The 27,898-nt window shown below is 42.8% G+C and overlaps 1 protein-coding gene across 2 annotated transcripts in view; it reads right to left on the bottom strand.

Moving 5' to 3' along the window:
* The window catches only part of LOC112230801 (ceramide transfer protein-like), a 36,451-nt gene extending 11,623 nt beyond the window's left edge, over positions 1-24,828 (bottom strand). The window contains exons 1-4 of one of the 2 annotated variants that reach the window (XM_042311140.1): positions 24,181-24,828; positions 21,209-21,343; positions 5,395-5,511; positions 2,581-2,658 (exon numbers count right to left, since the gene is read on the bottom strand). In XM_042311140.1, coding sequence (XP_042167074.1) covers positions 2,581-2,658; positions 5,395-5,511; positions 21,209-21,343; positions 24,181-24,294 — 444 coding nt within the window. In that variant the 5' untranslated portion in view covers positions 24,295-24,828. The remainder of the gene's footprint in view (positions 1-2,580; positions 2,659-5,394; positions 5,512-21,208; positions 21,344-24,180) is intronic. The other variant, XM_042311141.1, reaches the window with a different exon arrangement.
* Between the last annotated feature and the right edge of the window lie 3,070 nt (positions 24,829-27,898).

The raw sequence follows: 27,898 nt of genomic DNA on the forward strand, positions 1-27,898 counted from the left end.
TACGAACATTTTAGCCCTGACCAGATTGTCAACTTTCACTAGAGAAAAACACTTTGCTGTGAGTCTGAAGAGCGATCAGAGGGAAACAAGAGACTGCGAGGGGGAGAGAAGGGCCTCCTCACAGGCCGAGAGTTTCTGACTGTTGACTCACTGTGGGGAGAAGGCGTAGTGTGTGTGTGTGTGTGTGTGTGTGTGACTCATTCCTTCCTGCTCTGGCTGAATCAGAGGGTCACCCTGGGGCTGGGAGGAACAAGAGGAAGGGGGAAGAGTGTGACACGGAGGGGTTTCCCAAAACCCACTGCCAGGAATGACTAACATGTGTCAGGAGAGAGCGAGGAAAGGAGGGAGGGAGAGGAGAAAGCCTTCCGCCTGCGTCGGTTTAGCTGGCGTCCATCCTAGGCGAACCCAACGAGTGTGCTCGCATACTCCCTTCAGACCTTCGCTTGAAAAATGAGAAGAAAAGCTGAAAAAGTTGTTTTTCCATCTTGAGATGTTGTAGCCAGTATACACTTCCTTAAAATAGTCTGAATTAATCGAAGATGACCCAAGAAATCTGTCATACATTTTTGCGCAATTTTACATGCAGATGTTTGGTGCAGTATTTCTCAAGGGGAAAAATGTGCATGAAAGCATTTGTCTCTAATTGAATGAAACACTTAATTGAAGAATCCCTACAGTTGACGAAGGGGCATGGACTTCAGCTACCGACTTCGAATACCGACTTCGGCATGCCTCGAGACAAAATGTGTGCACGAACAGCCGAAAAAAAACCCCCTTGAAGACCAAAACTTCACAAAATGTCATAATACACACGCAACCGGTTTCGGGTGGGAAGCATGGGGATGCCTTAAAGGGATACTCCGGGATTTTGCCCTTTTTTCATCTTCCCCAGTCAGACACAAATGGTATCCGCCAAGTTCATGTCTCTGCGTGCAGCTGGAAGGAAGTTGCTAGCCAGCACTAGTGCTACCGATATACTACCTCCAACTTCCTTTATACTGGACTCATTGTCAAAATCGCCAAGTATCCCTTTAAGGGTGGGGCGGTTACTCTGCCTTCAAGGACAAATTCATCATTATGTTCTGAAGCGTTAGTGTCTGACACCACATACAAACACAATGTTCACTATTTAAACATGTTAATTACATGCTCATAGGACAAGGTCTACCATTTGTTCTGCTGTGTTCTGGGCTCTCAGACAGCCTTTCCTTCACACCATCTGCAACCTCATAACCAGGCTTGGGTGGTATACCGCATATCGGGGTATTTAGAAAAAGCCATGGGATGGTTTTTCAAAACTGTCCAAACTATGTTTTTCCAATAAAATGTGAATATATGTATCTTTTTTTTAAAGTTAACACCTGCAGTCAACAATACGTTAGGAAATAAAACCTATTGCTTTCTTCATGTCGCTGGTCACATTATGAAGCCTGCCGTAGTTCCCCAGAACAGTTGAGCCAGTCACGTGTTTGTTTGTAAATAGCACAACTGCGGGAGCTGGTGAGTCCGTAGTGTTCTATCTAATCGGAGAGTGTCTGTTGAGCGGTGCACATGAGGTGAAGTTACGCTTGTATGCATTTCACTAGTAAAATGTTTGCCATCAGATATCTTAGAATGGCTTTTTGCCAAAGAGCTCTGAATGAGTTGTCTGTACAGTTGCCATTTTCCCCTGTGCTTCCTACTAGCGTTTTTTCCCCTCCTTCGTTCTTCTCACCCTCTGCTTCATGTACACATGCTGCTCGTCCTTCAGAAAAGCATCACTACTTTGTTCACTAGCACAATCTCATGTTCACTTCCTCTTATAAATGTCCACACTCGCCGAAAATGACATTTGGTAGCTACGAGCTAAGCTTGTATAACTTCATGAGCTGAATTTACCTGTCTTCGGAATTCGTTTTTTTGTTTTCACTTGTTAGCATTTAGCTAACAGTGTATGTGATTTCACTTTTAGTTTGTGCTCATTTTGTTAGCATTCTGGTAATCGAGGTCCAATGGGCTTTTATTGCATTTTTTAGCACCCCCTTGTGTGCTATGCCAGTAATACCGTAAATCCCACCAAAGCCTTCTCACAACCCATTACCATTGCGTAAGCATATCCCTCCCTAGAAAATAGCCTCAGACTGTTAGAGTGAAGAATCCCTTCTGTCTATTATGGTCCTCCCACTCGTACACTCCTCCTCTCTCCACATCTTGCCTCTCCCCCACCCCTCCTCTCTATCCTAAACTCTACGCTAATCCATCCACAACTCCCCCCTCCTCCCTCCCTCTGATGAGTAACAGGACCTAATTCCAGAAGGATCAGAGAGTCTGTGGAAACAATTATAAACTGGATCAGTGATGCAGAGCCCTGTACAACCTATTACTGCGTGTGTGTCAGTGAGAACCCCTCCCTGGGAACTTTATCCTTTAACACCGGAGTGTAAACAATAGGTGCCACTCATTATCTGACCTGCTTTCAATGGTGAGAACAGAAAATGACAAGTCTGGATAAAGCACACACACACACACACTGGATTAAGGGCACTGTGCTAAATGGTAGTAGAACACACACAGTAGCTGGTTTAGTATAGGTAGACTTGCCATTAAACACACTGCTGCTGGAGGGACTAGTGATGTCCTCTGGATGACTCCACTGTCTATCCTCCCCTCTCTTAGACTCTGATAGAAACACACACACACACACGTAAAACACACACAACTGTAACAGGGAGTGCCTGGTTGATACGAAATGAATGAAACAACTCAACCATCTACACTGAACCAAAATAAACACAACATGTAAAATGAATGAAACAACTCAACCATCTACACTGAACCAAAATAAACGCAACATGTAAAGTGTTGGTCTCATGTTTCATGAGCTGAACTAAAAAGTTTTCCATACGCACAAAAAGCTTCTCATTGCTCTAAAATGTGCACAAATTTGTTTACATCCCTGTTAGTGAGCATTTCTCCCTTGCCAAGATAATCCATCCACCTGACAGGTGTGGCATATCAAGATGCAGATTAAATAGCATGATCATTACACAGGTGCATTTTGTGCTGGGGACAATAAAAGGTCACACAACAATACCACAGATGTCTCAAGTTTTGAAGGGGCATGCAATTGGCATGCTGAATGCAGGGATGTCCACCAGAGCGGTTGCCAGATAATTGAATGTTAATCTCTCTACCATAAGCCGACTCCAATGTCGTTTTAGAGAATTTGGCAGTACTTCCAACCGGCCTCACATCCACAGACTACGTATATGGAGACGTGTGGGTGAGCGGTTTGCTGATGTCAACGTTGTATTCAGAGTGCCCCATGGTGGCGTGGGGTTATGGTATGGGCAGGCATAAGTTACGGACAACGAACACAATTGCATTTTATCGATGGCAATTTGAATGCACAGAAATACCGTGACGAGATCGAGGCCAATTGTCGTGCCATTCATCTGCTGCCATCTCATGTTTTAGCACGACAATACACAGCCCCAGACCTGCCAACCCTGTCCAACTTTTTAGAATATCAGATGTGGCAAATTGGAGATTTGTGCTTAGACAAACATTATGGATCACGCTTGGTTCAGTTCAGTTCTCTGAAAAAAGGTATTTACAAAACAGAAATAAGATTCATACTGCTAAGTACAGAACATATAAAATAAATATATGTTTTGTGGAATTAGCGCAGATTGTCTGCATGTTTATTCCATTACATGTACAGTGTAGAATGGAGATAATTGTCTATAACGTTTTTCTTAGCATATGCCCCCAAGTTTAGTCTCTGTAGAGTAGAGGAATGCTCGTCACCTCTCAAACAGGGACAGCTCACAAGTATTGGCTTTTTAGACACGGTTCCTAATCAACACTAAGAGCAAATCATTTTGAAAACATAAAAACAAATGATCGCAAACTGGCTACACAAAGCTTAAGTAGGCTACCCGCAAAGGGAATCTGAACGCTGTTTGCTAGAAAAGTCCGCTGCTTCAGCCTATGTAAAAAGGTGCCTATTGGATTTCTTTGCAGCGCATACATCATTTCAGATAGTCGAAATTGGAAAAATATCAAATCTGGTGTAAAGGCATTTTAGAAGCATTGCCGCTATAGCTAATAGCGGACATTCATTCAATCTTCATCGTGCACTCTTCTAAACTCCCGAATTCCATTTAATGCCAAGATGTTTAGATTATGCTTTTTGTGACATGGCTCATAATTAGTTAGTCTATCAGGTTGCGTGATCCTCGTAATGTTACGTGGAAAATACAACTAACGGGACGCAGAATTAAATATATCACACGCGCACAAATGAGACCAGTTCATTTTCGTATTTGCATTTCATTTCTTTCACTAGCAAATATGAACTGCTGTCACTTTAGAGCCCACTGAATGTCCATCTTCTGTTCTCTAACGTTAGCTTCTCTAACGTTGACCTTTCCACAACACACGGAGCCGATAAGGGATTTGTCCATGTGTTTACGTACAGACGACTGTCGGCAAACTCAGCAACACAACAAACAGGAGGAAAAGCAGACACGGGGTAGCTACGTTGAATAATGATGTATTCATCTCCATGTCGGGTTGGCACAAACTCCGTACATCTGCATGTGGCAGCTCGAGAATCGGATGTCAGATTTACTCAGTGGATTTAATTCTCATTAAAATGTTTTTTTTTTAAATCACACAACAACAAAAATCAGGCCCTATTCATTTCTGCTTTTAACTCGGACATGTACAGAGAATTGCGTAGTTGGTAAGCAAAATGCGTGCATGTTGTCAGGTCTGCAGCCCCATGACAAGGATCTGTACACAATTCCTGGAAGCTGAAAATGTCCCAGTTCTTCCATAGCCTGCATGCTCACCACCAGACCATGTCACCCATTAAATAATGTTTGGGATGCTCTGGATCGACGTGTACGACAGCGTGTTCCAGTTTCCGCAAATATCCAGCTACTTTGCACAGCCATTGAATAGGACTGGGACGACATTCCACAGGCCACAATCAACAGCCTGATCAACTCTATGCGAAGGAGATGTGTTGCGTTGCATGAGGTAAATGGTGGTCACCAGATACTGACCACCCCCAAAATGTATTTAAGGTATCTGTTACCAGATGCATGTCTGTATCCCCAGTCATGTGAAATCCATAGATTAGGGCCTAATGAATTTATTTCAATTGACTGATTTCCTTATATGAACTGTAACTCAGTAAAATCAATGAAATATTGTTGCGGTTATATTTTGGTTCAGTATATATACCACATCCCTGACCGGACTGTGTGCAACCATGACCTACATGATATCTTATTACCTGGCACTCGTAGGTAGACATAAGATGTGACGATAAGAAACATGCAGCCAAGGTAAAACAAAGACATATTGAACACTCCAGTGTGTGTGTATTATTATAAGTCTTACCCTGTGTAGTTCGATGGAGTTGATCCATTGGTGTCTGTGTTCTGGGTCTGTGGCCCTCAGGTACCACACGCTGTCGTTAACACTGACATCCAGCCTGCACTCGTCAAACTCATGGGGCTGAGGGAGTGAGACGAAGCGAGGAAAGAGAAAGGGAGGAAAAACTGTCAAATGTACAGCAACAAAACACTTAAATATTGCACAGGCCATAGTACTGGGAGTAACATAAGACAGCAAGAATACTTCTTTGCGATTCACACGGACAGTGAAGCAGTACGGGTTTGTAGCTTATATAGCAGGCCATTGAAAGAAAGAGGGAAAAAGGCAGAGAGAAATCAGAGTTCAAAATCAGAACATCCTCCATTTTATGAGGCAGGCGAGAGACAAATGGGCTTTTGAAGTAGCCGATCAGCAGAAGTGAACAGACTAGAGGTCGACCGATTAAATCAGGGCCGATTTCAAGCTTTCATAACAATCGGAAATTGGTATTTTTGGGCGCCGATTTTTTTAATTATATACCTTTATTTAAAATAGGCAAGTCAGTTAAGAACACATTCTTATTTTCAATGACGGCCTAGGAACGGTGGGTTAACTGCCTTGTTCAGGGGCAGAACGACAGATTTTCACCTTGTCAGCTCGGGGGATCCAATCTTGCAACCTTAGTTAACTAGTCCAACGCTCTAACCACCTGCTTCTCGTTGCACTCCACGAGGAGCCTGCCTGTTACGCAAATGCAGTAGAAGCCAAGGTAAGTTGCTAGCTAGCATTAAACTTCTTATAAAAAAACAATCACTAGCTTTCTACACATGGTTGATGATATTACTAGTTTATCTAGCGTGTCCTGCGTTGCATATAATCGATGCAACGCTGGGGGATGATTTAACAAAAGCACATTTGCGAAAAAAGCTCAATCTTTGGACGACTGTACCTAACCATAAACACCAATGCCTTTCTTAAAACAATACACAGAAGTATATATTTTTAAACCTGCATATTTAGCCAAAAGAAATCCAGGTTAGCAGGCAATATTAACCAGGTGAAATAGTGTCATTTCTCTTGCGTTCATTGCTCGCAGAGTCAGGGTAAATGCAACAGTTTGGGCCGCCTGGCTCATTGCGAACTAATTTGCCAGAATTTTACATAATTATGACATAACATTGAAGGTTGTGCAATGTAACAGGAATATTTAGACTTAGGGATGCCACCCATTAGATAAAATACCAATTTTCACTGAAATAAATGTCTTGTATTTGAGATGATAGCTTCCGGATTCGACCATATTAATGACCCAAGGCTCGTATTTCTGTGTGTTATTATGTTATAATTAAGTCTATGATTTGATAGAGCAGTCTGACTGAGCGATGGTAGGCAGCAGCAGGCCCGTAAGCATTCATTCAAACAGCACTTTTGTGCATTTTGCCAGCAGCTCTTCACAAGCACAGTGCTGTTTATGACTTCAAGCCTATCAGCCTAATGGCTAGTGTAACTGATGTGAAATGGCTAGCTAGTTAGCTGGGTGCGCGCTAATAGCGTTTCAAACGTCACTCGCTCTGAGACTTGGAGTAGTTATTCCACTTGCTCTGCAAGGGCCACGGCTTTCGTGGAGCGATGGGTAGCGCTGCTTCGAATGTGGCTGTTGACGATGTGTTCCTGGTTCGAGCCCAGGTAGGGGCGAGGAGAGGAACGGAAGCTATACTGTTACACTGACAATACTATAGTGCCTATAAGAACATCCAATAGTAAAAGGTATATGAAATACAAATGGTAGAGAGAAATAGTCCTATAAATACTATATTAACTACAACCTAAAACCTCTTACCTTGGAATATTGAAGTCTCATGTTAAAAAGGAACCACCAACTTTCATATGTTCTGAGCAAGGAACTCAAACGTATGCTTTTTTACATGGCACATATTGCACTTTTACTTCTCCAACACTTTGTTTTTGCCCTATTTAAACCAAATTAGGCAGGTTTCATTATTTATTTCAGACTAAATAGATTTTTATTGAAGTATTATATTAAGTTAAAATAAGTGCTCTCTGTGTGAGTGAGTGAATGAGTGAGAGAGTCTAGGAGCCAAGTCACAAACCAGGGCTAATCACAGCCAGAGGACTGGGTGTGTGTGGTTTGGTCAAGGGCAGTTTAGGACAGCGAGCGATAGAGAGTAAGGTAAATGTCCAGATCCCCAAGCTACAACATGATGGCTCCTTCATTTACCACCAAAACCTGTCCAAATTCTGAACATCAGACATTAGGCTAAATAAGTGGTTTTATAATCCTGTTCTGGAATTCATTCATTAGTAGAACTCTGCATGCCTCAATCCCACATAAATTGTAAAGACTGACAGTAGGCTCAGACCTTCTTGGAGAGCTATGGCAAAATACATTTGGGGGTAAACTAATGTTAAGCCCCTCCAGACTAGTACCTCGTAAGATGGTCAATTTATTTTACAACACCCCACTTCCAATACCAAACCTCACACTGGCAGATCTAATGGAATGAGAGTGTGTGTGCATCACAGCAGAACGGGACTATTTTAGTGAGTTGGCAGAGTCATTCTAGCCCAGCCAGCCAGCATTAGCTCTATAGAATGGGGGGCTCAGTGGAAGAGTCTAATTTAGCTGTGCTGAAACCTGGACGGGAAAGAGGACAGGACCAGATGCTCAGTTTGGGTGAGAAATAACACAATATTAAATGGCATACAAAACACACGTTCAAACGTTGCATTACTGAAGTTTGACGTTCTGCAGAACGTCAATCTCCAGTCTTCGTGTTGCTCCGTAGCCCCAGCCCCACACCAACTGACACTCAGTATTAGCCAAAACCTCGTCTGTGAACAATTTCAGACTTTCAGCATGCTTATAGAGAAGGGCACTCAACGTGTACTGTACTGACACAAATGACTGATGATTGGCTGAAAGAAATTGATAAGATTGTGGGAGATGTAATGGTAGCCTTTAATATTATTGACCATAGTCTGTTATTGGAAAAACTTAAGTGTTATGGCCTTACATCCTCTACCATATCATGGGTTGAGCCATCTATCCAATAGAACAGAGGGTCTTCTTTAATGGAAGCTTCTCTAATGTAAAACATGTAAAGTGTGGTATTCTGCAAGGCAGCAGTCTTGGTCCTTTATTGTTCTCTATTTTTAATAATCTACCACTAGCCTTAAAGAAAGCCTGTGTGTTTGAGGGGAGAGAAGGAGTCTCAAGGCTAGGGTGGTATCCAGATTTTCATATCATAATACCGTCTTTCTCTCATCCCGGGATTTATGGTATTACCATGTGTTTAGCACACATGAGGCCTCAAAAGACAAAAAAGCCCATTGGCCATCTACCAGAATGTTAACAAAATTAGCACAAGTAATAATGAATTTCCACGGAGGCTGCTAGCTAAATATGCTAACGAGCGCAAATGAAAATAAACTAATTGCAAAGACCGGCAATCCAGCTCATAAAATTATACATCAAAGTGTATTTGTCACGTGCGTCAAATACAACAGGTGTAGACCTTACAGTGAAATGCTTACCTACAGGCTCTAACCAATAGTGCAAAAAAGGTATTAGGTGAACAAGAGGCAAGTAAAGAAATAAAACAGTAAAAAGACAGGCTATATACAGTAGAGAGGCTCTATAGAGTAGAGGGGCTACATACAGTAGAGAGGCTCTATAGAGTAGAGGGGCTATATACAGTAGAGAGGCTCTATAGAGTAGAGGGGCTACATACAGTAGAGAGGCTCTATAGAGTAGAGGGGCTACATACAGTAGAGAGAGGCTCTATAGAGTAGAGGGGCTACATACAGTAGAGAGCTCTATAGAGTAGGGCTACATACAGTAGAGAGGCTCTATAGAGTAGAGAGGGCTATATACAGTAGAGAGGGGCTCTATAGAGAGGTAGAGGGGCTATATACAGTAGAGAGGCTCTATAGAGTAGAGGGGCTACATACAGTAGAGAGGCTCTATAGAGTAGAGGGGCTACATACAGTAGAGAGGCTCTATAGAGTAGAGGGGCTACATACAGTAGAGAGGCTCTATAGAGTAGAGGGGCTACATACAGTAGAGAGGCTCTATACAGACAAAGGTTAGTCAGGCTGATAGAGGTAGTATGTACATGAGGTTAAAGTGACTATGTACGTACACACACATAAGAGCTACCGAATGTTGTTTTTGGTGAGTTTGGACATTTACAAGTGAATGTGAACGAGAGACATTGTGTTTATCTGAAGGAAGAAGAGTACTGGAGTCTGGACTCGCTAGGGCAACCTTTATTTAGCTAGGCAAGTCAGTGAAGAACAAATTCTTATTTTACAATGACGGCCTACACCGGCCAAAACCTAACCAGGACAACCCTGGGACAATTGTGCGCCGCCCTATGGGACTCCCGATCACAGCCAGGTTGTGATCAAGCCCGGGATCGCACCAGGGTCTGTAGTGACGCTTCTCGGAGCGCGATGCAGTAGACCGCTGCGCCACTCGGGAGCCCGTCTGCTGCTCGGGGAAGACAGGGGAGGAGCGTAAGGAAATCTAAAATATAGCAGTGGCAGCTGTACAGATAACTCATCCAAAAGGGCTTTGACGTCTCAAACATGGCAGAAAGCTAACACATTATGATGCCCCGTCCCCTTATTAACTCCGATACTTACTTAGACCCCTAAGATTAAACTTGCTAGTAAACGCAGAATTTGTTTTTTCACACAGGAGAAAAAAAAGGTTAAAAAAGCATAAGAAATATCTTGCTGCGTTCTGCGATCTATAATGCTTCTTATTGTAATTTCCGCTCGGCATCGGACTGATGTAGTGCTTCTTATTGTAATTTCCGCTCGGCATCGGACTGATGTAGTGCTTCTTATTGTAATTTCTGCTCGGCATCGGACTGATGTAGTGCTTCTTATTGTAATTTCTGCTCGGCATCGGACTGATGTTGTGCTTCTTATTGTAATTTCTGCTCGGCATCGGACTGATGTTGTGCCTCAGTTCTCACGAACGGGCATATCAGCAGACAGCGCTCTGACTGATGATTAACTTGAGGAAAAACATGAGGAAATGTATATTGGTCTCATTATTTTTACGATAAACATTAGAAATATGATCAAATCAAATTTATTTATATAGCCCTTCGTACATCAGCTGATATCTCAAAGTGCTGTACAGAAACCCAGCCTAAAACCCCAAACAGCAAGCAATGCAGGTGTAGAAGCACGGCGGCTAGGAAAAACTCCCTAGAAAGGCCAAAACCTAGGAAGAAACCTAGAGAGGAACCAGGCTATGTGGGGTGGCCAGTCCTCTTCTGGCTGTGCCGGGTGGAGATTATAACAGAACATGGCCAAGATGTTCAAATGTTCATAAATGACCAGCATGGTCGAATAATAATAAGGCAGAACAGTTGAAACTGGAGCAGCAGCACAGTCAGGTGGAAGTTGAAACTGGAGCAGCAGCATGGCCAGGTGGACTGGGGACAGCAAGGATGGCCATGCATCGGTTAAAAAAATAAATAGACCCTACCTTTTCAATTGTAAGCTCATTTACTTGTATGGCTGCCAGCCAAATGTGTTGCACTAATGTATTTTCTGTGAAGGAATACTATAGTTGTACTTCCCTGATCACTCTATTGAAGAAAAACACTTGACTGTCAATATAAAACACAACCCCTGTAAATACACAAATGGACTCATCTGATCCAGCTTCCTCCCGTTGTGCTATTTACAAACAAACACGACTGGCTCAACTGTTCTGGGGAACTACGGTAAGCTTCATAAGGTAAACTAATGCGACATGTGAAATGAAGAATGCAATCTCCTTACATATTTCACAAGTTGACTGCAAGTATTTACTTAAAAAGTAGCTACAAACATGAAAATGTACTGAAAAACATCAACGAAATAGTTAACAGTATTGACGGTATTAAAAAAACATCCCGTAGCTATTTTCAAATATCCAGAAAGACGATATTCCGCCCAAGCCTACTCTAGGGTGCTAGGAATGGGAGACGATGGTGAGAGGGCTCCTTGGAATGGGCTGCCGGGCGTGGGTAAACTGGGAGGGTATACCGGGAAGCAGGGTTAAAATAAACACTCATTCCTCTGGAAGAGGCAAAGAGTGGATCTCTCAGCATATACACGCGAGTGAATACTTAGGTACCCACTCCTCCAACGTTCTCTTTAAAGTTCTGTCTGAAGCATGCAGGGAGGAGTCCTGAAACTTCTAAAGGACAGATTTAAGGCAGAGGCCGCTTTCACGCCTCTCTTTCCAAAGACAAACTCCCCATTGTGCTGTTGAAGCGGCCGGCCCAACCTGTTTTTAACATGCGATTGCATTTAGAATTGTTGCACAATGACTGGGCTTCGAATAAGAACACTTTCACTCCAGCAGCATCCAGCTGTTTGAGAGCTGCACTGTCCGACAAGTGATATTATTCAGCTACTAGGTTCTGTAACACATGCTGTGCGAATGTCATAAATAATTTACATGATTAACTAACAAAACACGCATCAATTTAATTCCACTCAATTATGCAAATTATCCTATAGACCAATAAGCATGACGCTCAAATGTATTTTCGGCATCTAACCAATTAACAGTAAACCGTTAACATCCCTAAGAGAAACCAATCTAAACAATTGCAGCCCACCACATATCTACATATACAAACAAGACTTCCAGCATTTCACAGACAGTATTACAGCGGTGTATACAACAACACTGAGCATAAATCTGTGTTCTGGTACAAAAACTCGAACCCTAAAAGGGTAGATGGGTGGCGTCACTAGGGCAAAGAAGACTACAACGAGAGAGGGCAGGATAGGGCGGGACTGTCTATATACAGTGCATACACTATGGCGAGAGAGGGCAGGATGACAGAGGGCAGGATAGGGCGGGACGAGAGACCTTTTCGATTGTATTATTGACTGCATGTTTGTTTATTCCATGTGTAAATCTGTGTTGTTTATGTCACACTGCTTGATTTATCTTGGCCAGGTTGCAGTTGTAAATGAGAACTTGTTCTCAACTAGTCTACCTGGTTAAATAAAGGTGAAATACAGTGGGCCAGAGACGACTCGTCTCCTGTGATATCAGCCCACAGGATGTCATGAGAACCAGACCGGAGGAAGAGACCCATTTCCTGTTTCAACTAACACTTTCTAACACTTTCAACACCTCCCCCATAGCCCGTCTTTCGTTCCGGTTCTCTGTTGGTCTCTGTCTCGCCCTCTTTTCTTCCATACTACCCTCCAATCTCTCTTAGTAAACCCTTGAAAATCAACCCTGATTGCCCCTGCCCCTTCTATTCCTCCCCAAAAACTACAATATTACTGAATAAAACAGATTCAGCCATTTATTGGACAGATTAAACCCATCAAAGAGCTTCCTTCTGCAATAGCAACATAAATAGGCTGAAGGGCTTGAGGTAGGCAGAGAGAAGACTTAATTTGCATACATTGACATTTGTCAATTCTCTTGACCTCTGCTTTGCCATCCTTCCTCAGAGTATCACTGCCAATGGCCTTGGTTTTTATCAAATATGCATCGAGTCAGAAGGGGAGATGGATGTATAGAGTGGGGGAAGGAGAAAAAAGGTAGAGTGCAAAGCAGAACAAGAGCGAGAAAGAAAAAAACATGAGAAAAAAAGGGGATGTAGAGAGGTAGAAGAGAACGATAGAACGAGTGAAAGGAGGAAAGTACATGATAAAAAAAGGGGATGTAGAGAGGTAGAAGAGAACGAGTGAAAGGAGGAAAGAAAGTACATGAGAAAAAGAATGTCAGAAAAAAGAAAGAAAGAAGATAGCGAAAGAGAGAAGGAAAGAAAGAATGTGAGAGGAAGAGAACGTAAGAGAGAGAAAGCGAACATACGAGAGAGAGAAAGAACAAGAGGGGAAGGAGAACAAGCGAGGGAACGAGAGATTGAACCAAATCAACAGACCCTCCCCGTTGTGTGGTCTGTCTCCAAGCCCCTGAGGGGAGCAGAGAGGAGAGCTGAAGCTAAATCTGGAGCTAATAATGGATGCTAGTGGCTTTCTGAGTGGCGAGGCTAAAGGCCAGGTCTACTACTTTAGGGCTCTAGGCTACTCGCCAGCCTTTTGAACTGAGGAATTGATCCTTAAAAGGGAGAGGGGGATACCTAGTCAGTTGGATAAGTGAATTCCTTCAACTGAAATGTGTCTTCCGCATTTAACCTCTCTGAATCAGAGGTGCGGGGGGCTGCCTGCCTTTAAAATCGACAACCTCGTCTTCGGCGCCTGGGGAACAGTGGGTTAACTGCCTTGCTCAGAGGCAGAATGACATTTTTACCTTGTCAGCTCGGGGATTCGATCCAGCAACCTTTCGGTTACTGGCCCAACGCTCCTACAAGCAAGGCTACCTAAAGTGTCCTTTTGTTGTCATCTTATGCAGGGTAAACTCCTAAAACACAAACACATTTTATTCCCCATTGTCCTGGGGGGGAAAAAACAAATGGACCACTCAAATACACTGCTCAAAAAAATTAAGGGAACACTTAAACAACACAATGTAACTCCAAGTCAATCCGGGAGTGACAACAGGAACGGTGCTTTCCTTCAAATTCATCCTCAATGTCGAACGGACGGAATGGGTGTGTGCGCGCCAGGACAGCAGGCTCAAGTGGGCTTGAGCAACTCCGGTTTCAGTTCTACCAGTAACTGGTTGACCAACACACACTCTGGCTCTGTTCAGTCGTTTGTATGCACTGGCTAAAGGAGTCAGCATGCTTCAGTTCGGCTATGCGATCAAGTGTGCTTGCATACTCCCTTAAAAGACATTCGCTTCAAAAACTTGAAATAGTACATTTTGTCTATTGAGAGATGCCATAGCCAGTACAAACTTCCTCAAAATAGTCAGACAAATTTCAAATTTCTTGAGTTTTGATGTTATTTTGCGAGATCTTAGTTGGACAATTTTACAAGATGTTTGGTGTAGTATTTCTAAATGAAAAAAAAATGTGCCCGAAAATGAACAACAAAGACTTTACTGAAGAATCCTTACTGTTGACCAATCACAGACGAATGGGCGTAGAGTTCGGCTACCGACTTCAGCCTGCCTCAAGAAGAAATGCCATGATGCATGTAGACACCTTCAGCAGTGGCCTGACAATGAGCAGTCACATTTTAATAGCATTCACCTGAACGTCCAAACCCCCACTGAATATAGGAGAGAGAGAACGGGAGGGAAAATAATGAGTGAGAGAGAGAAAAAATGGAGTGAGAATTAGACAACTGCCCATGCTGCAGATCCACAAGGATCTGTGCTGCTTGACCACTCAACCGATATACTGGCTCAAATCTCTGATTTAACACACACACACACACACACCAGAGAGGGGGGATAAAAAAAAGCTGGGCCTACACGGCTCATTGAATCGGTGCAGAGCAGCAGCGGAGACAGCAGACAGACCCATTGTCAGCCCCCTCTATGAGTTTCTCCCTCTTTCCCTGGGGTTGTTTCTTTCATCTTTGTTTTCTCTGCTTCCCTCGGGGAACGGACACACACTGCACGATGCGATTTCATCTGAAGCGGAACCCTCTCTCTCACACACATCTACCTCAGTGTCTTTCTGTGACATGATAACATGTCTATTAACACTGACAGGGAAGTAAAGCCACATTTCTGCATGTCCTAACCTCACGAGGGACAATCACTGAGCACTGGAGAATGACAGTGTGTGTGTGTATGTATATATATATATATTTTGCCTGCCGAACCAGCCTCAGGCAAGCAGCAGACATCTTCCACTTCAGTGAGCGTGACACAGACACACTTTGTGTAACAGGGGAGTGTGAAACTTCTTTGGGAGTCACTCAGTGATTTCAAGGCAAGGGGAGTACGCCAGAGCCACATGCAGAGTAGCAAGGGCAGATATTATATACACATGAAGGAGAGACTTATATAGAAAGGGACATATATAGAGGTAGAGGGAGACTGAGCGAGAAAAAGCCAGCGTATTCCAGACTAAATGGAATCAGTTCAATTGAATAGAGCTGAGAGCAGTAGATTGTATTCGATCCTGGTCACAATAACGGGGAACCCAATTGTCCTGACTGCCAACCGTCCTCCACTGCCTAGCTGGAGAGTAGGGCTGAGCCCATTTGGTCGACTGGTTCATTGCACCCACAATGCTCGCAAGCGTCCGTGTAGCCAGGCGCTAAAATAGAACTGGTTTCTATTTGTGAAGCTTGAGGCTCTGAAAGTCCCGCTTCTCCCATAAGTTTTTAGGAGCATATACCCACGTGGGGGATTGAAAGATGAACTGAGGTCCACACTCCAGTCCAGTTGGTGGTGGTAATGCATCTTAAAGTTGGTGGCCAACCCCCATATAAAGTCCAAAGAAGAAGAAGCCTGAAGGAGGAGAGATTACTAGAAAACAAACTTGGTTTACCGTTTTATCTGTGGATTAACTTCTTTGGGGTACGGGGCAGTATTTTCACATCCGGATGAAAAGCATGCCCAGAGTAAATGGCCTGCTACAAAGCCATAAAAGCTATAATATGCATATTATTAGTAGATTTGGATAGAAAACACTCTGAAGTTTTTAAAAATGTTTGAATGATGTCTGTGTATAACAAGACTCATCAGGCAGGCAAAAACCTGAGAAAAAAAATCCAACCAGGAAGTGGGAAATCTGAGGTTGGTCGATTTTCAACTCAGCTCCTATTGAAGACACAGTGGAATATTGGTCATGTTGCACTTCCTAAGGCTTCCACTAGATGTCAACAGTCGTTAGCACCTTGTCTGATGCCTCTACTGTGAGGTGGGGCCAAAGGAGAGAGGAATGAGTCAGGTCTATCATGACCTGAACATGCGTGTTCACGTGCAATGGAACAGAGCTCGCTCTCACTTCTGAAGACACAGGAATACTCCGGTTGGAACATTATGTTAAAAACATCCTTAAGATTGATTCAATACTTTGTTTGTCATGTTTTTACGGACTGTAATATAACTTTTTAAACTTTCTGTCAGTACTTTCCGCTGGACCTGCCGGCGCGTCGTGAGTTTGGAAAGTGTGCTGAACGCTAGAACAACAAGGAGGAATTTGGACATAAATGGACATTATCGGGAAAAAAACATTGTGGAACTGGGATTCCTGGGAGTGCATTCTGATGAAGATCAAAGGTAAGTGAATGTTTATAATGTTACTTCTGACTGCTGTTGCCTGCATAATATGGCGGCTATATTTGTGTCTTGATTGGGCTCGGAGCGCCGACTCAGATTATTGCATGGGTTGCTTTTTTCCTAAAGTTTTTTTGAAATCTGACACAGCGGTTGCATTAAGGAGAAGTGCATCTAAAATTCCATGCATAACAGTTGTATCTTTTAGCAATGTTTATTATGAGTATTCCTGTAAATTGATGTGGCTCTCTGCAAAATCAAAGGATGTTTTGTGACTTCTGAAAGTAAGGCGCCAATGTAAACTCAGATTTATTTTTGGATATAAATATGAACTTTACCGAACAAAACATACATGTATTGTGTAACATGAAGTCCTATGAGTGTCATCTGATGAAGATCAAAGGTTAGTGATTCATTTGATCTATATTTCTGCTTTTTGTGAATCCTCTCTTTGGCTGGAAAAATGGCTGTGTTATTCTGTGAATAGGCACTCACCTAACATAATCGTTTGGTTTGCTTTCGTCGTAAAGCCTTTTTGAAATCGGGGCACTGTGGCTGGATTTATAACAAGTGTGTCTTTAAAATGGTGTAAAACACATGTATGTTTGAGGAATTTTAATTATGGGATTTCTGTTGTTTTGAACTTGGCACCCTGCAGTTTCACTGGCTGTTGAAGAGGTGGGACGCTACTGTCTCACGTTCCCTAGAGAGGTTAATTTTCAGAGTAGAGGACCTTGTGCATTTCAGGTAAAATAACAACCCAATGTTTATATCCCAAGACAAATTAGCTAGCAACAGCAAGCTAGCTAGATAAATTGCCATACATGTTTAATTATTTTCAATCTGTCCCCAAATTAATATTGTTGGTTCAGAGTTCATTTTGATATTTCAACCTGCATGTCCTGATCACGTCTGGTGGGGGTGGACAAAATCAACATGCTCGCGATGACGCGTGGGTGGTCTGGTTAGCATGTAAGATGTGATACTGAAATTATCTAATATTATTTTATAACTAAAATGATTTCTCCTGCATTTTTAAAAATGTATTTAACCTTTAACAAGGCAGGTCAGTTAATAAGAAATTATTATTTACAATGACGGCCTACACCGGTCAAACCCGGACGACGCTGGGCCAATTGTGTGCCGTCCTATGGGTCTCCCAATCACGGCCGGTTGTGATACAGCCTGGATTCGAACCAAGGAATCTGTAGTGACGCCTCTAGCACTAAGATGCAGTGCCTTAGACCTCTGGGTCCATGTGTTAACTATTTAACTGTACTAGAATGCTTAAAAGGCTGCAAAAAAGGGCCTCCCGGGTGGCGCAGTGCCCTAGACCACTGCAGTGCTAGCTGTGCCACCAGAGACTCTGGGTTCGCGCCCAGGTTCTTTCACACATCTGACGTCCCCTTTCCCTCCTAAGCAACCAGTAAACATTTGCCCGCTTTGAGTTTCTTTTTCACGTCCTCTACATCCATTTTGCTGTCACTTGTTACTGTGTTCGGAGTTTGGTTATAACCAATTTATTGATGTGATTATGATAGGCTATAGGTCAAGGCCCTATTGGTCACATGCATGCAATGCATACATATCACATGAAGAGAGCAAGGGTTGAGGGAATGGTTTTCCTAAACAAATTACGGATTTTGGTAACATAACCTTTCAGTCAGAAACAAGAAAGAAACTAAATGACTGAAATGTTGAGCTTCAGCACTTGCTGTGGTGCTTTTTCAATGCAGTAGGGAGGAGAGCGAGACAACGTGCGCCAGCCACACAGGCACTCGCTGTCATTTATTTTTTAACAGTGTGACTATCGGGCTGGTTCTTGAGTCATTTGTGCATCTTAGTCATTTAGTATATCAGTATGCTTAAAGCATCAGACAAGCTCAGTGCATACATATGTAGTTGATTTTATTCAAACACATTGAGTGTGTCTGTCTATATGGGAAAAATAAGGTTACATTTTTTTTTTGTCAGGGACAGCCCTACTGGCGAGTGTCTCTCTCACACACCAACATTTTAGTTTATTTGTTTCCATTGTTGATTTCTTATGATCAAATGGAAGCTTCCGTTACGGAAAGTTTGCTCCCCAGGTCTGGAACATAGACTAAATTACACACACAGTGGAAGTTAATATTTACAGTGGTAGAGAATGGGTGAAGCTGAATAAATACAGACTGAATGGATTGACCACTCTGACCAGTCCGGGAACAGTCACTCATTCATCCTGCTGTGTGTGTCTGTACACACGGTGGTGGGATATGATAATGTGCTTGGCAAACCACTGAGCTACCAGTTACAGGACAGTGAGGACGGTTCACAGGGTTAAAGGACGGTTCACAGGGTTCAAAGCCCTGAGGAATCAGTCTTCAACGTTCATCGGTTACCATGACAACCTGACCTTTGAACCCATTCTTTTTTCCCATTCGTGTCATCATCCTGCTATGGTCAATGGATGACATGACTAGATTGGTAAAAGCTATGATAGTTTTCCCCCTTGCCTTGATCAAATAGTGTTAGGGCTAGATCTACGCTAGACGACACCCGCAGAGTGGTTGTTTTGGCAGTGTCGGAACTGCGTTAGAGCTGTCAAATCCACAAGTGGCTCCCGGTGTTATACCTAAAATGGACATTGCCATTGGCTGCACGGGGTTGCATTAAGAGAAATCCCATTTCCCCTCGTTTACGAGGTCCGAACACGGGAATGTGAGATGTAATCTACACCTCAATTAGGCTGATAGAAATCCTCATTATTTCGCTTAACGATTTTCCATTTTCGCATCATTATTTCTATAGGCCTATAGTTGTCACTTTCTCATTCTTAACTTCTGAGGCGAGTGGGACGGTGTAGCTTCATGACAATCACAAGAGCAGCTGCTCATCATTTTGACAGCGCCAACACAGTTAAACCACCAACACTGCCAAAACATCAGCTATGCTTGTGTTGGCTATCGCCGGTTAACGCTCGATCTGATTGAATCTAGGCCTTAGATCAGTGATTACTTCAAGGAAGGGAGGAAGGAAGGACACATTGTGAAAGGATCTGAGTAGGTCTTAAGTTTATCCCAGCTCAGAGTGGTGTGTTGAAACCAGCAGTCACCTGATGAGCTACTAACCCTCCAGCACTAAGTCGCAATCAGGAGTTGTGTTGTTTTTGTTTTTAAATGAAAACAGTTTCTTCTGCTCAGTCATACACTCAGCTTTAGCTCTGGGCCCAGTTCCCCAAGGGCATCTTAAGTTGAAGTTAATCTTTAGAACCATATGATTCTAACGATGAACTTGAGCCATAAGATGCTTTTGGTAGCTAGTTTTTCCTCAGTTGATTAGGAGGGCACATTTTGGATCCAATGCACATCTGAGTGCGTGTAAAATGTATGTCGTTGTCAATAGCTGATCCCTCACTAGCTTGTTACGCTGTCCATAAAATACCACTTCCAGATCATTCACATACCCACTAATTCAACTGGAGTCAGAAATAAACAAGAGCTCAGAAGTATGTGCTGAATTGTGATCTTGGCACAGCGCCAGACATGTCATGTCATTCTCTGACACAAACGCACTTCCACACGCTGCGCTGTGCCCTGCTGTGTGTGTGTTGACTTGGCCGGCAGCTTGAGTCAGGAGATACCACTGTGCCCCTAATCTTTGCTCGGCTGGCTCCATCTCTAGAGGTCGACCGATTAATCGGAATGGCCGATTAATTAGGGCCGATTTCAAGTTTGCATAACAATCAGAAATCGGTATTTTTGGGCGCTGATTTGCCGTTTAATTTGTATACCTTTATTTAACTAGGCAAGTCAATTAAGAACACATTCTTATTTTCAATAACGGCCTAGGAACGGTGGGTTATCTGCCTTGTTCAGGGGCAGAACGACAGATTTTCACCTTGTCAGCTCGGGGGATCCAATCTTGCAACCTTACAGTTAACTAGTCCAACGCAATAACGACCTGCCTCTCTCTCTCGTTGCACTCCACAAGGAGACTGTCTGTTACGCGAATGCAGTAAGCCAAGGTAAGTTGCTAGCTAGCATTAAACTTATCTTATAAAAAACAATAAATCATAATCACGAGTTAACTACACATGGTTGATGATATTACTAGACTGACTGAGCATACAAGCATCTAAGTATCTGACTGAGCCAGACCCCCCTCCATCATTGGGGAACATCCCACCAGCCAACAAAGCTAATTTCACACATTTTAGAATTTCTTGGGTGTGTTCATGTGACTCAAACATTACAACAGAAGCAATGGGCTAAAAACCCTAGGTTAAAAACATTAGCTGACATGTATAAATGTCCAGATCAATTAGCCAAAGTTATAAATAGCTCTCTAAGGTCTGCAATGACTGACATGACAAGAGGAAAGCTGCTGATGCACTACACTACCATTTCCCCCCCGCCTACCCCCCCCCACACACACACAGTACGACCATTTTATTAGCATATGCGCCTAAATATTTTGCTGTGTGACCTGGAATTTTTATTTAGGCGCAACCAATTATTACCTCAAATATTTTTCATTGTGCTCCTAAATTTCTTTACGCGCGCCTACATTTTTCAACTTAAACGCACACGTGCGCCTTGTAGTAAAAAATGTCCCCCCCCTTCTTTTTTTTAAAGGTCAGGGTAGAACCCTGCTAGGGGGCCCGCCTCAGTTTGGGAACCACTGGTCTATAGAACAGGGTAGCATACTCACAGTGATGACAGCCTTGCTGAGACACAGGGACCCTCTGCAGCCGAACTCTCTCTCGTCCTGAGACTTGTAGTAGCTCAGAGTGTTGTTCTTCAGGACCACCCAGCGATCCTGCCAGCCGTGGATGTAGTTAGTCCACTGAAGGGAGAGAACGTACAATTTCAAAAAAAGTTACCTCACTATGAGGGAGGAATTTACAAAGTGATAATGTTACAATGAGGATGTGCACGATAGTCTGGGACACATTAGTTGGCTACAACAGAAACTCTGACAATTCAAGCAATATGAGATACTCTCTTCCCCCCCATTAAATGAGACATTTGAATTGGATGAAAACCACCATTTCAAATCACACATTGGGTAGTAGGTGATGAAACACTAGGAAGGGAGAGTCGTGATTAGGATAGCCAGTGGAACACAAACTATAAACTTACTGTGCTTTGAGCTCATTGGCTAAGTCTATAACATCCACATTCATATCCGATTCTTAACCAAATGTTTTGATGCAATCTACTGTGGCAACAATCTGAGGTTACAATCTGTGGCAAGCACTCACACAATCTCTTTCTCTCACACACACACACACACACACACACACACACACACACGTATAAAAACAAGACAATATAAGGAATGTAATGTTCATCATCTACAACTCATGTATCATGTGTAAGGGAAGGGGCTCACTATGACCGTGCAAGTGAGTTTAGAATGACGATGTGCAATAATCTCCCAAGCCATAGAAATAGAATGGTTATCCCCATTCAACTCAATGATGGCATAATGGGAGGACTGACGGCCATTGTTATGTGCACCCATACTAGGTTAGGTCTAAAATGTACGGGCTAAGACAAAGTAATAATTCCATTTTGCAGCGGTAGAAAATACACATTTATTGGACCTTTATTGATAACTACTAGCAACGCTGCTAACTAGCAGCGCTGGTCCCAGTTTTGCAGAGTTAAGGTATATTAGAATCCCATTGTCATCTTTCAACTAGCCCATAGGAGCAAAGCAGGAAGTAAAAGCAGGAAGCGCACCCATCAATCTGTGCTGTGATTTGTTGAAGCAACACAAATTACATAAAATGCACTATACAAAAATAAAGATTTTACAGTTCATAAGGGAAAAATTACAACAAAATAAAAACAATAAATAAATAAAAATAGGTCAATTGGATTTCAGACTGGGAATACAGATATGCATCTGTTGGTCATACATACCTTTAAAAAAAAAAATGGGTGTTGATCATTAAACCAGTCAGTATCTAGTGACCACCATTTGCCTCATACTGTGGGACACATCGCCTTCACATAGAGTTGATCAGACTGTTGATTGTGGCCTGCGGAATGTTGTCCCTCTCCTCTTCAATGGATACTGGATATTGGCGGGAACTGGAACACGCTGTCGTACATGTCGATCCAGAGCATCCCAAACATGCTCCATGGGTGACATGTCTGGTGAGTATGCAGGCTATGGAAGAACCGTGGCGATTTTCAGCTTCCAGGAATTGTGTACAGATCCTTGCGACATGGGCCGTGCATTATCACGCTGAAACATGAGGTGATGTAGCGGATTAATGGGCCTCAGGATCTCATCACAGTATCTCTGTGCATTCAAATTGCCATCGATAAAATGCAATTGTTTTCCTTGTGCGTAGCTTATGCCTGTCCATACCATAACCCCAGCATGGGGCATTCTGTTCACAATGTTGACATCAGCAAAGCGCTCGCCCACACAACGCCATACACACCATCTACCATCTGCCTGGTACAGTTGAAACCGGGATTCATCCATGAAGAGCACACTTCTCCAGCGGCCAATGAAGGTGAGCATTTGCCCACTGAAGTCAGTTACGATGCTGAACTGCAGTCAGGTCAAGACCCTGGTGAGGACGACGAGAACCAGATGAACTTCCCTGAGACTGTGTCTGACAGTTTGTGCATTAATTCTGTGTTTGTGCAAACCCACAGATATATCAGCTGTCTGGGTGGCTGGTCTCAGACGATCCCGCAGGTGAAGCCGGATGTGGAGGTCTTGGGCTGGCTACGTTATACATGGTCTGTAGTTGTGAGGCCGGTTGGATGTACTGCCAAATTCTCTAAAACGACATTGGAGGCAGCTTATGGTTGAGAAATTAACATTCAATTCTCTGGCAACAGATCTGGTGGACATTCCTGGAGTCAGCATACCAATTGTACACTCCCTGAAAACATGAGACATCTTGTGGTATTGTGTTGTGACAAAACTGTACATTTTAGAGTGGCCTTTTATTGTCCCCAGTACAAGGTGCACCTGTGTATTGATCATGCCATTAAATCAGCTTATTGCCATACCACACCTGTCAGGTGAACGGATTATCTTGGCAAAGGAGGAGAAAGAGAAAGCTCAGAGAAATAAGCTTTTTGTGCTTATGGAACTTTTCTGGGATCTTTTATTTCAACTCATGAAACATGGGACCAACACTTTACATGCTACGTTTATATGTTGGTTCAGTATACATTCCATTGCATGAGCCACATTAGCATAATTTGAATGAACATTCTACATTACCATGGAAATACCAGGCAGCCATTGCAATGTACCCATGAGTTTACCAGTCAAATTGTCAGGGTTAGAGATTCCAAACCCGTTGTATTAATTACATGATTCTGCTCTCAACATGCTCGGGTTAGCAGGTCGGGCATACAATCTCTTTAGAATGACAACCCCACACAGTTTTCAATTAGATCAATCAGGCAATACCTGATTCTATAAGGCTTAGTTAGCTATTAAAAACATTTCATGTGACGCCTTTCAGCGGTTACTTTCGACCACAGTTGGCTCTATGCGAGCAGAGGGGGAAACCAACACTGCTTCGTGAAACTAGCCCACATCCGTACTGGCGAAGTACCCTCAAATCATCAACCTGTTTAATTATTGTATCTTATGAAAAGGTGGAGTGAGCCTAAAACCAGCTTAGACGTTAAAGTTACCTTGCTGATGATTCCACCGAGCTCGGCGACACCAACTGGCTGCCCGACTCCCGGTTCCGACGTCTCCACGTCTTCATCGGAACCCGAAGAATTCCAGCTCTGGTTATCCGACATTGTTGTTTAACTAGCTATCTTGCTAACAAGCTAATGTTATCCAACAGCCAATGGAATAAATACAGATATAAAAAAAAATTAAAAAGTCAAATAATGACAGCGCAATATCACCCGCGTGACACCTCGGTGTTAGGACAGACACATATAGCTATAGAAATGCCCTAAATGATGATTTAATCGCTAGTGTTCGTCCAAATGAGCTCTTCACCTGGCAGGCTCAGTGACAGTATGTCTCACCAGACTGTAACGTCAGATTAGCTGAGGTGTTGCACAGGACTGGAGCCAGTAATGAATCGCACCCGCCCCTTTTATGTTGCTTCTTCTAGCGGCAAACGGACCCGTTTGAAATACTCAAAACACGCGTAGCTCGTTTAAATAAAGAATGTCGATGTTCGAACTGATTTGGTAATGTAATCCCTACTTTACTGCGACAAAAAAAAAACGCTCTATACCAGTAGATATGTATTTCTATTGCGGCTGACAGCTCTACCAGGCACCATGTACACGCCTGTAGAACCGGAGTGGAGAGCGTGTTAGGGCTTGGGTGGAAGGGGCGCTGGCTGCTGGGGTGACGTCACTTAAACTATTCCCGAGAAATAAAGCAAGCCCCTCCTTGGTGTACTACATACAGTAATTATTATTATTATTATAATTTGTTTTATTTATTCACATTTACTTAACCAGGTAGGCCAGTTGAGAACAAGTTCTCATTTACAACTGCGACCTGACCAAGATAAAGCAAAAACAACAACACAGAGTTACACATGGAATAAACAAAAGTACAGTCAATAACACTATAGGAAAATCTACATACAGTGTGTGCAAATGGAGTAAGGAGGTAAGGCAATACATAGGCCATAGTAGCGAAATAATTACAATTTAGCTAATTAGCACCAGTGATAGATGTGCAGATGATGATGTGCAAGTAGAAATACTGGTGTGCAAAAGAGCAACAAAGTAAATAAAAATCAATATGGGGATGAGGTAGGTAGTTGGAAGGGCGATTTACAAATCAAATCAAATTTTATTTGTCACATACACATGGTTAGCAGATGTTAATGCGAGTTTTGCGAAATGCTTGTTCTTCTAGTTCTGACCATGCAGTAATATCTAACAAGTAATCTAACAATTTCACAACAACTACCTCATACACACAAGTGTAAAGGAATGAATAAGAATATGTACATATAAATATATGGATGAGCGATGGCTGAACTGCATAGGCAAGATGCAGTAGATAGTATAGAGTACAGTATATACATATGAGATGAGTAATGTAGGGTATGTAAACATTATATAGTGGCATTGTTTAAAGTGGCTAGTGAAACATTTATTACATCAATTTTTCCATTATTAAAGTGGCTAGAGTTGAGTCAGTATGTTGGCAGCAGCCACTCAATGGGCTATGTACAGCTGCAGAGATCAATAGATATGGCCTAAATAGCATGGCATATCATGTCAATGACTATATATGCATTATTTCTCATTCACATACCATGTTCCTTTGATCTTATGTGTCTATTATAGGGCAGACAAACAAACACATCTGCCAAGAGGTCTGGATTTTCATGGCACAGGTGGGAGTGACTATCCCAGAGGGTCACCTGGTCAAGGGTCAAGCTCTAGTTAGTTATTTACTACAATCTCAATGAACAAACAGGTTTTGTAAATTACAATGTCCCTTGAGATCAGTATGAACCAGTATGAAGGGAACAGTACACCACTATTTGTTGATGACAGTAGATTAGTGTGTATGTGTTTCAGTAACAACCCATTAGAACAGACACACTGAGGACACCTTCACCTACCTGTATAATACCTGTGTTGTCATATAAGTGGGAAAGTAGTGATTTATGTGGGCCTAGTAATCAATCAACCAGTCACATGTATTTATAAAGCTTTTTTTACATCAGCCGATGTCACAAAGTGCTGTACAGAAACCCAGCCTAAAACCCCAAACAGCAAGCAATGCAGATGTAGAAGCACACACACACACACACACACACACACACACACACACACACACACACACACACACACACACACACACACACAAATAGCCTACCCAATGACAACATCCCTTGCTCAATTCTTAAAGCCCTCCCTCTAACCGTCAATGACATCCCCAAAGCCCCAACTTCATTCATCTTCTTGTCGCACCCCCTCCATCTCTGTCCCTCCCTCACTCTACCAGTCATATTGGTAAGAACACATGAGCTGACTCAAAGGAGAGTTTTAATTATAAGTCACAGTCATGTGACAATCCATGCTCGCTCGGGCTGGGCTGCTCTCCCTGTCACACACACATAGTGATATACTTATCCTTATTCTCTCCTCCAGTCTGAGATGAGATGGCCTATGCTATGCTATGATTTCCAGAATGGCTCAGCTAGATGGGTCCCTCGGATTCTATTCTACATAGAACCATATGTATATCACAGTGGTATAGCACAGTGGTATGCAGCCAAGTGTGTGTACGTGTTTGTGTTTAAATTACCCATAAACACTGATCTAGGGTCAGTTTTGTGGACTTCAAACGGGCATCATTTAGAGAGGGTGAACTGATCCAAGTTCTGAGCCTGAGGGCATTCTCCTCTACTAGCAGGTCACCATGTAACTGTGTCATGGGTTCCATGGCTCTGACTTGGAGCTCAGTGCGATCATGAGACCCGTGAGAGGAAACCACAAGACCTCCATTAGCTGAACACACACACACAGACACACACACACACACACACACACACACACACCTCTGTTAGCCAAACAACAATACCATCCCTCTTCACAGAAAGCAGCAGATTACCTCCAGCTCGGTGGATTCCAGGCAAAACTCAGCATAAATTAGCAACGTTTGTGTTATTATGCTTATGTGTATAACTCACGTCAGAGAGTTTGGTAAAATGCAAGCATAATCCCAGTGGTAGTAAAAGTACCCAATTGTCATACTTGAGTAAAAGTAGATATATGTTACAGTTTTTTCAATTGCTAAGATGCATTGGTCAAAACTGAAGTCACATTGTCAAAACTCTTTACACAGTCAGCGAAACAGAAGTGTATGTGGACCAAACTCTGAATCATTTTTCATTGCTTTCACACAAAATGCATCCAATGACCACATTCTCCAAAATCCATGAACTCTGTTCTCATTCATACTTCACCACCTGCAAAATGATATACAGTATGTATTTGCAGCACATGTTTTCAAATGCTAACACACTGTTTCCAAAACTGTTAAAAACACATTCAAAACAGAATGATGGGAAATGTCGTGCATTTCTGCAGTAACTAGATTGAAAAATATAGAAAATCTCAGCAGAATATTGAATCATTCCGAACACAGCTGATTTCAGCTGAAAGCCGACCCATGTGTCCTGTTTTTAGTCTCGTTACCAAACAGACAAAAGAGGACGGCTTCGGAATGATTTAGCTTGGAAACATGGATCAAGGAAGACAGGTTGGTGGGGAAAGAAGAGTAGCAGGGAGAGGGAGACAGGTTGGTGGGGAGAGAAGAGTGGTAGGGAGAGGGAGACAGGTTGGTGGGGAAAGAAGAGTAGCAGGGAGAGGGAGACAGGTTGGTGGGGAGAGAAGAGTAGCAGGGAGAGGG

Source organism: Oncorhynchus tshawytscha, linkage group LG33 (assembly GCF_018296145.1).
Source record: "Oncorhynchus tshawytscha isolate Ot180627B linkage group LG33, Otsh_v2.0, whole genome shotgun sequence".
NCBI classification, from domain to species: domain Eukaryota; kingdom Metazoa; phylum Chordata; class Actinopteri; order Salmoniformes; family Salmonidae; genus Oncorhynchus; species Oncorhynchus tshawytscha.